Source organism: Suricata suricatta, chromosome X (genome assembly GCF_006229205.1).
Source record: "Suricata suricatta isolate VVHF042 chromosome X, meerkat_22Aug2017_6uvM2_HiC, whole genome shotgun sequence".
NCBI classification, from domain to species: Eukaryota; Metazoa; Chordata; class Mammalia; order Carnivora; family Herpestidae; genus Suricata; species Suricata suricatta.
Genome location: NC_043717.1, coordinates 53,201,990 through 53,215,459, shown reverse-complemented (window position 1 = coordinate 53,215,459; position 13,470 = coordinate 53,201,990). Strand labels below are relative to the sequence as shown.

At 40.6% G+C, this 13,470-nt stretch overlaps 1 protein-coding gene across 4 annotated transcripts in view; it reads left to right on the top strand.

Moving 5' to 3' along the window:
- Positions 1-981: 981 nt before the first annotated feature.
- The window catches only part of PHKA1 (phosphorylase kinase regulatory subunit alpha 1), a 195,992-nt gene continuing 183,503 nt past the window's right edge, over positions 982-13,470 (top strand). For all 4 annotated transcript variants that reach the window (XM_029930576.1, XM_029930578.1, XM_029930579.1 and 1 more), the window contains exons 1-3: positions 982-1,274; positions 2,052-2,210; positions 11,863-11,910. In XM_029930576.1, coding sequence (XP_029786436.1) covers positions 1,197-1,274; positions 2,052-2,210; positions 11,863-11,910 — 285 coding nt within the window. In that variant the 5' untranslated portion in view covers positions 982-1,196. The remainder of the gene's footprint in view (positions 1,275-2,051; positions 2,211-11,862; positions 11,911-13,470) is intronic.

Sequence of the window (13,470 nt, the reverse complement as noted above, 5' to 3'; positions counted from 1 at the left end):
ATAAGCAGAGATCAAGCATTGGGGTTGAGGGCAGCAAACTGAGGGAATATTGGCCCTAGGGGGCCACCCAGCGGGGTGCGCGCTGATTACCCTTGGCAAATGATCAGGTTACCGGCAGGCTTCTTTTCTATCTTCCCTTTAGCCCCCTTATTTTCAGCTGAGTCTTTAGTGCCTCAGCCTCGTGACCTACGTGCGCACAAGGAAGCCTTCCAAGGCAGTTACACAATCTCCTCCAGCTCCTCTCTGGCCAAGGCGGTCCTGAGGCACTGCTCCCTCCCAGCCCAGTTCCCTACCCTGGGAAACTCGCTTCCTCAAAGCACACCACTGCCTAACCCCTCCTTCCAGGGCCTGGCTCTTCACCAGTTGCTAAGGAATAAAGTACCTTAAGGAGTTCTTTCTTGTTTGGTTTGGGTCAAAGTAAGGAGTTCAAGCTGTTCCTTTAGTCAAAAGGATAAAATACAATAAAACCACAGAGATTCCAATTCTTTAGACCCTTAACGCCAGTGTTCTTGCCTTTTAGGTCTGAATTTACCATTGGTTCCCAATACCAGGCTGGCAGAAGAAACAGCCTCCTCAATATCCTGCGTGCATGGCAAGTGTGGAAAATTTAAATAGTGACTGGAAGCGTTTCGAAAATAAACCTCTGAAAGCATATTGCCTACGCGGACACATTCTCGACCGCGGAGTTGGCGGGGGTGCTGGGGGCCCCGCGCGGGCGGGGCAGACCAGGGAACCCATTTGACTTAACGCGCAGCTGCCAGGACCCGCGGCCCGCCCCGCCTCCCGCAAGGTGGAGGCGGTGTCGCTGCTGGTGACCAGCTACCACCGGCAGCGCTGGAAGCTGTGGGCCGAGGCCGCCTCCGGGAATTGAGTGGGCGACGGGGGAGACTAGCCGGGAGTAAGGGTGGCAGCGAGTGGCGCCGGGGGGGGGGGGGGGGGGGGGGGGGCTGCAGCGAGGCTCTAGACGGCGGGCGTCTCGGGCACTTGCTGGAGTGTGCCGGGGTTCCAGAGGCCACTGGCGCGTGGACTGCCGGCTCCAGGCCTGAGCGGTGGGAGGGCTCTGCCGGGGCCTGGCACTCGGGCTCCCCCCTCCCTCCACCGCGAGGGTGGAGCAGCTTTGGAGCCTACTAACTTGGAGGACAGAGGGCCCCTGCGCTACGCAGACTGTTTCTCGAGTGGATTGGAAACGCAGTGCGATGAGGAGCCGAAGTAACTCTGGGGTCCGACTTGATAGCTACGCTCGGCTAGTGCATCAGACCATCCTGTGCCATCAGGTAAGTGAAGGGGTGCCTGTAATCATCGAGGATGTGCAGTGTGATGGCGTAGACAGACTGCTGGGTGACACACACCAGGGGTGGTGTGTGTGTGTGTGTGTGTGTGTGTGTGTGTGTGTGTGTGTTGTAGCAGGTTCTCCCGCCCCTTAGCTGGGGAAGCCATAGAGGACCCTGAAGAAAAGATAGGTGTTGGGCCAAGAACAGAACTAGGGTCAAGCACTTTTAGCCATGAGCCCTGAGCCTTGGCTTCTAAGCGACCCGCCCCACCCTGTCCCTAAAGCCACAGCAGGGTTCTGGCGGCACAACTGAAAAATGTGTTGAAGCTTGTTTATTGACACCCCCCTTTCCCTGCCCCAGGTTTGGGGGGTCATCTTCTTGCCCTCCAGTTAAAGAAAAGAAGTAGGGGAAGATTTAGCCATCTTAAGACTAGACCGTTATGAAGGTTTGAGGTACCTTGAATAACTGTTAATTATATATTTTTTCTAGTCCTATAATGCTGGGTTTTCGTTGGTAGTTTATTCTTTCTAACTGGAAAGTTTAAATACTGCCTCTCATTTAACAATACTCACATTTCAGACTTGGAAGGCTTCAGCCGGCATTTCGCCCTTATTCAACATAGCATTTGCTTGCACTTGGTCAGAAGAAGAGGTTATAAAACTAAACAGTGGTGAAGTAGAAGAAAGACCAAAGTCTGTCAGTAACCCATTTGATAGATTTGGTCTCCTCATATTAACACCTTATGGTTACCTGCCTGTCCTATTTTTCTTGGTCTTGCAGAATCCAGTGACTGGCTTGCTTCCAGCCAGCTATGATCAGAAAGATGCCTGGGTCCGAGATAATGTATACAGTATCTTGGCTGTGTGGGGTTTGGGCCTGGCCTATCGGAAGAATGCAGACCGGGATGAGGACAAGGCAAAGGCCTATGAACTGGAGCAGGTACTTAGAATAAATATACAAAGCGATCTGGAGCTGTGTGGTGGTAGGGCTGGGAGGTGGAATGGGGAGCAGGAATTTAAGGAAATGTTGCTCAAAAAAGCTAAAAGAACTATATTTTGCCTTTCTCCCTCTTTCTTCACCGTCTTGAAATTACATTCCAGAAAGCTTTCCTGTATTGTACTGATTTTGTGTGTGTGTGTGTGTGTAGTGGAAACTTGAAACTTGCTGATTCAGGGGGAGAGGGCACAGTCTGTTCCGTTATAGTGGGAAAGGCTATCGTGGGATCTTTGCTGAAATGTATAATCCTCTTTCTAAGTAAAGGTATTTTGCAGTCTCCAGCATATTTATTATCATTGAGAAGAATGTTCAGGGCAGGTATCTATCATTTTACTTCATTTTTGAAAATTATAGGTTGTATTTGTTGTTGTTTCTTTTGCAAATGTTTATTTAAGTACTGGTTAGTTAACATACAGTGCAATGTTGGTTTCAGGAGTAGAATTTAGCAATTCATCACTTACATACAGCACCCAGAGCTCATTGATAGGTGGTATTCTTATGAAGGTAACTGACACAAATTAGGAGACCTTCACAACTAGACACAAGTAAAGACATTATTTATTGAATTTTACACCTATGAGCACCGTTTCACAGCCTGTCCTCCACCCCTAGCAAAATAAGGTCAGAATCAGCACATGCCTTTAAGCCAACTTTTAAGGCCCTTCTGTCAGTAAAGTAGCATCCTTTATAGAGCTGTTTAGACATAGGGTGCTCTGTTCTCTTGCATGACCAAGAAAATGATATTCTGGGCTACATGGGTCTCTTAATGCTGTGAAACTCCACTGTCAGTTGTAAGGTACATGTGAATTATTTTCCATTAGTGGAGAAGACCCTACACCAGCCATCTGCTCAAGTGGTATCTCTCAGATTTAGGTAATCTGAACTCTAGTCTTCATCTGTAAATCAGAATATTGAGGCTTGGTTATTTTATTTTATTTTTTTGAGAGAGAGAGCACGAGCAAGGGAGGGGCAGAGAGAGAGAGGGACAGAGGATCCGAAGTGGGCTTTGCTCTGACAGCAGCAGCGAGCCCCATGTGGGGCTTGAGCTTAGGTACCACTATATCATGACCTGAGGTGAAGTCGAACACTCAACTGACTGAGCCACCCAGGTGCCCCAAGACTTGGTTATTTTTTAAGGGCATCAACATGTTGCAGGGTTGCAGTCCTTGGCAATAGGGAAGTTCTACCATTTTGTCCTCTGCAACAGTAGGCATTTGCTATTCCTTCAAGTCGCTTATTGGGAGGGACTTAAGTCTATCAGAAAAAAATTGTTGGAGTTTTTGCTCTACCTCAGGAAGTACAGCTCAGTATATTTGAGGCTTATAAAAATAATACATAACCATTGTAAGAATTTGGAAAATATGGCAGACTGTTTTTAAAAATCCTGTAATCTTATTCCTCCCTCTACCCCTGAATTTCTGCATCTTACTATAATGTTTGGCTATTTTGAGCTCAGTATTTTGTTTGTTTTGCTAGAGAGTAATATCAGTGGAATGATCTAAGATTCCATACATAGTACAATTTGACCAATTTTTTTCAATACTGTTAGAAGAAGTCTGTTGTCTCCTTGTTGACTAATCATTCTGCAAAGTTAAAATGTTTCCTTCTCTGGTCCGCGAAGAAAGAATTTAACAGAGGAAGGGGGGGGAAATTAAGGAAACATTGAGTTGTTTACTTTAAAATTTTAATGATTCATTGAATAATTTTTAACAGAACCCAAAAACATTTTCCATACTACCTCAGTAATAACTTTGAAGCATCTTCAGAAAAGAAACATTTCTCTAGAACTTCTAAAATATCTATGAACTTTCATTATGAATTAAAACAGATTTTATTATTAGGTCTCATTAACTTTTCTCAAATCCAACTCAGTTAATTCAGACCAGGGAATAGAAGATCATCTCTGTAAAGGGCCAGATAGGAAATATTTTTGGCACTGTGGATTAAGTGTGATCTCTGCCCAACTACTTGGCACTTAAGTTGTTGTACAAAAACAGCCAGAGATAAGCTTTATTTACAAAACAGGTGGTGAGCTACATTTGTCCCTAATTTACTCTGGCTGTACATTGGGATGATTTGGGAAGCTTTTAAGAAATACCTTTACTGGACCCCATCCTAGAACAATTTAGATAAATCTCTGGAAGTGGAGCCCTGGGACATTAACTTTTATAGATTCTTTTTTTATTTATTTAAATTCAAGTTAGTTGACATACAGTGTAGTCTTGGTTTCAGAAGTAGAACCCAGTAATTCATCTCTTACATATGACACCCAGTGCTCATCCCAAAAAAATCCCTCCTTAATGCCCATCACCCATTTAACCCATCCCCCTACCTACCTCCCCTCCAACAGCCCTCAGTTTTAAAAAACTACTGATTCTAACATGCAACTAGGGATAATAACCACTGATTTATGGCCAGCAAATTAGTATAGATTAAATCCAGTAAATCCATAGATGAAATTTCCACCTACTGTCAACTTTCCATTACTGTGTGGATTTTCCTAAACTGATGGTTAATCATTTTTACTCTTCTTTTCAACTCTCACATTGGTTTCTCTCTGCAAAATAATGTCAGAGAACTAAAGAGAATTAGGAGACAAAGGTTTAGGTGACTATCTTAGAGTGAGAATATAATTATGCACACATATGTTTTTACAAATGCCCTTTCCTCTTAGTCATGTAGATAAAGACACACACACATAAAAAATAAATAGGCACACACATAGGGAGAGCTCGGGGCGCCTGGGTGGCTCAGTCGGTTAAGCACCCGTCTTGAGCTCAGGTCATGAGCTCACAGTTCCTGGGTTTGAGCCCCGCATCGGGCTCTGTGCAGACAGCTCAGAGCCTGGAGTCCGCTTCCACTTCTGTGCCTCCCTCTCCCTCTCTTTCTCCCCTTCTCACACTCTGTCTCTGTCTCTCTCAAAAATAAATAAACATAAAAAATTAAAAAAAAAGAAATAGAGCTCTTTGGATGCCTCCAGTTCTGCTTCTTCCTCAGTTTTGTTCTCTTTATGTAGTCTCTTACCTTTCTGCATGAGTTTAACTATTACCTTTATATGAATGACTTCCAAAACTTCATCTTTAGCTCTGGTCTCACTTCACTTTCAAACTCTTATTTTCATTATCTTCTGCTCAGTAGTTACCTGGATATCCTATGTCTTCTCAAGCCCAGGATGTCTGAAGCCCCATGTTCCCTACCAAAAACAAACAGAAGAGATTACCAGGTCACCTGGGTGGCTCAGTCAGCTAAACATCTGACTCTTGGTTTCGGCTCAGGTCTTGATCTCACAGGTTCCATGTGATCCAGCCCTGCATCAGTCTCTGCACTGCCAGTGTGGAACCTGCTTGGGATTCTCTCCTCTCTCTGCCTCTCCCCCTAATCACTCTCTCCCACTCTCTCAAAATAAATAAATAATTAAAAAAGAGATTACCAAACAACAGCAACTCAACAGACATCCCTTATTCTCTTATTGGTGTCCTTATTTTACCAGTCACCTGAACAACATTATTTAAAGAGTTTCCCAGAGTGTATTACATGGAACATTAGGCCAACTAAACTTGGAGGTATGTTAAACAGTGGGTCTCTTTACTCCATTATTTCTCTGAGCCTTTGATGTACTAATGTGCGTTTAGAATGTAAGTTGAGGGGGCTGGGGTTACAGCCTTTCCAGAATTTCTTGGGCTAGTGTTCTATAAAACAGCGTTTGAAAAATGCTGCCATTAGAATGATTTCTGACTTGTTCTTCTACCTTTTGATACATGCAGACCAAAGTCTGCTGAGTCATACAATTCTCTTCTTTTCTTTTCCCTTCTGCCTCAACCATAGTCTAAACCTTGATCACAACACTGTTGTGAAAAACACATTTTAATTATATCATTTGCATTCTCAGCAATGTTTCTGTGGCTTATTTCCCTACAAGTAAAATCCAGATGTTTTGATTGATAGGCAAGACTCTTTAGGGCTTGGTCCGAGCCTGCTTTTTCAAAATTGTACATTTTGGTACCCTGCATTATCCACTCCAAGTTCTAATCAAATTGGTGTCTTCATTATTGCTCTAAAAACAGTTCCCTAATTAAAATACTTGACAATTGGGTAAATACTTTTATTGTTCTATGTATTTACCCCTAATTATTAGTATGTTATTCTCATAATACCCTGTGAATTAGGTATTATCTTCCTCATTTATAAGTGAAGGGATTGAAGCTTGTAGATGAAGCTGGAATTTGGTGGTGCGGTGAATACAGCCTGGATCTCATGACTTCAGACTAAGTCTTTTTGAATTTTTCCTCCATGGAAGCCATGGACATTCTTACCTCCAAATATTTTTACAAATTGCTTCTTCCACCCACAATGCCTGTTCTCTTCCAATCTGAACTGATACTCTCCATTCAAGGCCCAGCACCAGTCTCTCTTTTTCTGTGGTTTCTGTCCCCATAAGACCACTCAGTTTTACAGTGATCACTTTTTTCTCAGGGCTACTTTCTTGGAACTTCTAGATCGCTTACAGTCTGTACTACTCAACATAGTCAGTTTTTAATTTAGCAGACTTTGTGTAATGGTGGTGGGCCAGGCCCTGTACTAGATATAAAAAAAATAGGACAAAATGTTTATATTTAGTTGTCAACTTCTTATTTAAAATTTTCTTAATTTATAAAAAGTTATAAGTATATTTGCATATACTCTTTATCTAGATTCACTATATTGTGAACATTTTGTCTTCTTTACATCCTCCCTCTCTCGAAACGCGTGCATGCACATGCACACACACTCACATACATGATTTTTTGATGAGCCATTTGATAATTACTTGCAAGCATGGAATATATATTTTTAAAAATAAAGCCTACTCAGTCCATTGACTTAAAAGTTTATTTCTAAACCTGGTCTCTGTCCCTTTTTCTTAAAGAGCTTATAGTCCAATGGGGAAGACAGGTATATAAACAAATAGCTAAATAATACATTAGGACTGATACTGTAGCTACTATATTTATAGGAGATAAAGTAAAAAGTTCCGTGGGACACAGAAGCAGGAATGTCTGTCTTTATCTTGAACAAAGCAAAGAAGGATTCACAGAGAATTTAGATTTTAAGGGATAACTAGGAGTTGTTAGGTAGACTATATTTGTAGTTTAGGGATTTTTTTAAATGTATGTTCCACAAAGCCTGATAGAGTGTTTTGCATATTTTACATGCCCAACAAACATCTGATTGTACATATACCTGGAGAGAGAGAGAGAGAGAGAGAGAGAGAGAGAGAGAGATTAATACTTATATAGAAATGGTTGCACATAGATATATATTCTTATTTAGTCAATTTACAAATAGAGTAAAACCTTGATTTGCAAGCATAGTTTGTTCCAGAAACACACTTTTAATTCACAGCACTTGTATATTACAGCAAATTTCTCCATAAGAAATAATGGAAACTCAGATGATTCATTCTACAACCCAAAAATATTCATATAAAATGATTACAATATTGTAATATAATATAAAATAATAAAGAAAATACAAAATATAAAGAAAACAAGATTAACCTGCACTTACCTTTGAAAACCTTTGTGGCTGGTGGGAGGGAGACAAGAGAGAGGAGGATTATTATATAGATAGGATGACTTTCACTATCACTAATGGAATCACTATCCATTGCTATCTATTGGCTCAATGGAATCCTTTTCTTTTTGTGCAACTTCAACAAAGAACCTATCCAATTACACTTGATTTTGCTTCCTCTTGAGGATTTCACAGAAATGTGACATTGCATTGATGATCACCCACACTCCCAGAGTGAGCGAGCAAGCGAGAGACAGGGAGAGAGAGAACTATTGGCTTAGTTGTGATTATGTGACATTTGGCATCACATACTACTCATATTTCAAGACATCACTCGTTTATCAAGATAAAATTTGCTAGGAATGATTGTTCATCTTGTAGAACACTTGTAGAACAAGTTACTCAAAATCCAAGGTTTTACTGTATATAGATCCGTGTCCTCATTTTAAAAGAGTAGGTAACAAAGAAGAGGGTGTCACTTGATGTGATTAGAAGCTCTAGTGTGTGAATAAACATGTCTAATTAATGCTAACTACAGCACTGACACAGAAAATGGCCAGTTTGGAGGAACACAAAGTACAAAACTCTCCCCTCATTCCTACCTTCCCATGTTTTCTATTAATTGTATTCTGGCTTGGAAGTTGGAATTTGAGGACAGACATGGCAGACAATGGCCATTCCAGAAGGACCAAAATGGAATCAGGAATTCTATATTGGGTCCATGATTCTGAGGTTTGCTGTTTAAATTAAAGAAAATGTAGACAGCAGTAGCAAGGCTTGATGGTCAAGAAGGTTGAAAGAATGGGATAGAAACCTGTGACGATGTGGTGACATAGAAGATAGTTCAGATGCTTTCTGTAACAGGGTATATTAAAAGGGTGGACTCTTTCATTAGGGTCAGAGTAATGATAGACATTTTCTTATAGGGGTTGCAGCCAGTTTCATTAGTTTATAATGAATGCTTCATGCTTGAAAAGGTGAGGAGATCTAGGGTACCTGAGTGACTCAGTTAAGCATCTGATTCAATTTCAGCTCAGGTCATGATTTCAGTCATGAGATTGAGCCTGTCATCGGGCACTGCTGGGTGGGAAGCCTAGTTGGGATTTCCTCTCTCTATATAACCCTCCCCTGCTCTCAAAATGAGTAAATAAATATTAAAAAAGAAGTAATTTTTTTAAATTGTTAATGTTTTATTTTTGAGAGAGAGAGAGAGAGAGAGAGAGAGAGAGAGAGAGAGAGAGAGAGCGAGCATGAGCAGGAGAGGGTCAGAGAGAGAAGGGAACACAGAATCCGAAGACAGACTCCAGGCTCTGAGCTAGCTGTCAGCACAGAGCTCGACACGGGGCTCAAACCCACAACCCGTGAGATCATGACCTGAGCTGAAGCCAGATGCTCAACCAACTGAGCCACCCAGGTCCCCATAAAAAAGTAAATTTTTAAAAAACTAAAAGTTGATGAGATCATATACTGACTGACTTTACACACACATATATGTGTGTGTATGAAATTTCTTTTTTAAATTTTTTAATGTTTTTATTTATTGCTGAGAGACAGAGAGAGACAGAGCATGAGCATGGGAGTGGCAGAGAGAGGGGGAGGAATCTGAAGGAGGCTCCAGGCTTTGAGCTGTCAGCACAGAGCCCAACGTGGAACTCAAACTTACAATCCACAAGATCATGACCTGAGCCGAAGTTGGCTTAACCGACTGAGCCACTCAGGTGCCCCTTTAATTTCTTACCTTGATCTGTAAGGAGAAGGCACCATTTATAGACAGCAATTAGTTAACAAAGGGAATTCTTCCAAGGATACACTTTTTATTCTTTTTCAATAAAAGACTGCATAAAGAAAGTACTGATGCATAGAGGCACATGTACCCCAATGTTCATAGCAGCAATGTCAACAATAGCCAAATCATGGAAAGCGCCTAAATGTCCATCAACTTATGAGTGGATCAAGATGTGGTTTATATACACAACGGAGTACTACATGGCAATTAGAGAGAATGAAATCTGGCCATTTGTAGCAACGTGGATGGACCTCAAGGGTGTCATGCTAAGCGAAATAAGTCAGGCAGAGAAGGACAGAAACCATATGTCATCACTCATAGGTCTAACAGGAGAAACTTGACAGAGGACCATGGGGAGGGGAAGGGGGAAAAAGGGTTAGGGAGAGGGAGGGAGGCAAATCATGAGAGACTCTTGAATACTGAAAATGACCTGAGGGCTGAAGGGGGAGGGGGAAATGAGAAGGGGGGTGATGGTCATGGAGGAGGGCACTTGTGGGGAAGAGCACTGGGTGTTATATGGAAACCAACTTGACAATAAACTATAAAAAAAAGACTGCATAAAGATTTGGAGCATAACTTAACGGGTACTTATCCTTATCATGCCTATTGCTCATAGTCCCACTTCAGTGTTTTGAAAGAATGACAGAGCGATGTGGCTCCTAAGTAGATTAATTTTCAGAGATGTCCTGAAGCCACCTCTGAGCTAGCATTCCCTAGGTTGTATTTCTACTGGAATGTGAAACAGAAAGCTTAAAGAAATGGAGATGCCTTGTACTTGTGGGTCCATTTCTGGGTTCCCTAATCTATACCATTGATCTGTGTGTCTGTTTTTGTGCCGGTATCAAACTGCCTTGATGAGTACAGATTTGGTTTTCTTTTTCAACATGTCTTTGGCTATTCAGGATCTTTTCTGGTTCCATACACATTTTAGGATTGTTCGTTCTCACTTTGTGAAGAATGCTGGTGGTATTTTGATAGGCATTGCATTAAATCCGTAGATTGCTTTGGGTAGTATAGATATTTAAACAATATTTATTCTTCCAATCCATGAGAATGGAATGTTTTTCCATTTTATTTTGTATCATCTTCAATGTCTTTCATAAGCTTTCTATAGTTTTTAGTGTACAGATCTTTTACCTCTTTGGTTAAGTATGTTATCTAACTTGAATTTAAACTTAAGAAAATAAAAAATAAAAAAGAGAAAAGAAATGTGGAAGCTGTTTGATGCTATGTTTTCTAAAACATTGCCTACCCATGCCACTGTTGATGGGCTCTTCTAGTGACATGTAATATAACTAGTATAGTATTACTATACTATATTATAATGAATATAATTATTACTATATTATATTTTAGTAACCAGTACAGTATATAGATGGTGACCAGAATTTTGGAATGTTATGATTAAAACATTAACTAATTTAGAAACTGACAACCCCAGGAGCACCTGGGCAGCTCAGTTAGTTAAACATCTGACTCTTCATTCCAGCTCTGGTCAAGGTCTCACAGTTCTTGGGTTCAAGCCCCACATCGGGCTCCATGCTGACAGCATAGAGCCTGCTTGTAGTTCTGTCTCCCTTTCTCTCTTTGCCACCACGCCATGCCCTCTCTCTCTCTCTCTCTCTCTCTCTCTCTCTCTCTCTCTCTCTCTCAAAAATAAAGAAACATTTAAAAAAGAAACTGCCAAGCCCTAGTAAGAAAAAGAGTGATGACTGGAGACTTAAGTAGACTGTGGCTTTTTTTTTTCGTGGAAAAGAGGTTGAGTTATACTAACAGTTCCCCTTTATACTTATTGAAGTTCATTTATTCTTTAGGGAAAATGTACAGGTAAATATTTCTGTGAACTCCTGAAGGTAAGTCAGGGCTACTTAAGAAAAAATAAAAGTGATGCCATTGGCTTTTCTAGGCCCTAGGAACTATTCTACTATACTCTTATAGCTTTAGGAGTTTAGAGCTAACTTGCCTCTTTCCTCCTGGTGGAATGTCCTCTAATTGGATGGTTGGCTTGGTTTTACATAAGCCTATTGGAGCTGGGATACTTTTTTTGATTTGAGAGAGGAAGCAACTGCAGCTTTTGATTCCACTTTTAGCTGCAATTTAGCTCTTCTATGTACCTATAAACTAAATGCCATGTTAATAGGAGCCCAGGATAGGGTTACTCATTCTCAAAAGGTCATGTACCAACTGCAGTTGCTGAGTAAGTGTTCCTGCATCTAGGGATGTTTATAACAGTCTTGTTTCCATTTATTTCTGCAGAGTGTAGTGAAGCTGATGAGAGGACTGCTGCAGTGCATGATCCGACAGGTATGGCATCGGTACTAGCTCCCTCAGGAATAAAAGCACATTGTAATAGTGTCTCTACCCTTTAGAGAATGTTTGCAGCGTATATTTTTTCAACTTCCCCAAGAGCAGACACTAAGTTTAGAAAATTTGTAGAATCGAGGAGGGAACTGTCACCTGTCATCTCACCACCCAGTTACCACTAGCATGTTTCCTTTCAGTCTTTTTTCCCCTCTACAAATGGCTCTTTAATACACTCATCACTACTGTACATGCAATTCTGGACATTGAGTAAAGAGGACACGGGCCTCTAAGCCCTCATTTGAAACCCTTGGGACCAGATAAATTTCAGAATTCAGACTTTTTCAGATTTTTCAGTCCAGTGCATGTGCTGTGTATTATATTATGCTCTCAGCAGGTCCAGACAGTACTGGATTATCAAAAATGTTAATCTCTCTGTAGGGAAGCATGCATTTCCACACTGAGTGGAACAAATACAAACTACAAATAGCCCTTTGTTAATCTGAGTCAGGTGTTGCTACCAAAAGAATTTTGGTACAAAAGTTAGAGGAAAAGCCTTTTGGCAGTGTTGTAGATTTTAGGATTGGAGATAAGTGCTTAGGATTTATATCTCCTTTCATTAATTTGCATTTTCCTGACCTTGAATGAAGCTGAGCATCCTTTCCGGTATAAATTGGAAATTGCCATTTCCTCTTTTAATTGCCTGTGTGATCCTTTGCCTGTTTTTCTTTCGGGCTGTCTCTTTCTTGACTATTTGAGGAGTTCCTGTACATTATGGAAATTAATGTTTTGTCACATATACTGCCAATATTTTTTAGCAGTCTAGTTTTTCTTTTGGATTATTGAATGTTTTTATTCAAAAATATTTTACAAAAAAAGTGTTTTACTTTTATCCTAGGAGATCTTTACACGCATTGCCCACATTGAATCTAAACTGATTTTCTTAAGACCAAGATTACCTTTTATTTGAAGAAACAAGCAAGGTCCAGATTAAAATAGTGATTATCCACAGGCACACAAGTCTAAAGTGGAAATAAAAAGAAAACAGTTCCAGACTTCTGAATTTCTTTATCCATGCTCTCTCTATCCATCATTTCTCTTTTCCCCTTCTTTGTATTTTAGATAATTGTATTTTCTACCTTACCAAATAGGTTTAAAGTCACTAACTTCATGAACCATATTTAAAGGTACAATAGTTACTGTCATATATAAGATGCCCATATAATCAAATCTGAGTTTCAGAAACTAAGTCATCCAGTTGTCCCTTACACAGTGTTTCCTTTCTGACCTCTGGTTTCAGCTTTCTTTCATATGTTTTCTCTGTCACTCCATGTATCTATCTCCCACTCTTTTCATTACTCCTTCAAAATATATCCCCTTGTCCGAATTTCCTTCAAAATTCCTACCTCTGTTTCAGGAACAAATGCACCTTTTTTACAACTCAATTATCTCTCATTAGTCTGTTTTCACTTAACCACTGGCATCTCAGTTTATGTCTACAACGTGGCAAAACAGCCATCTGAAAAGTAAAAGAGAGGTAATGAGCAGGAAATAGCTTTTTTA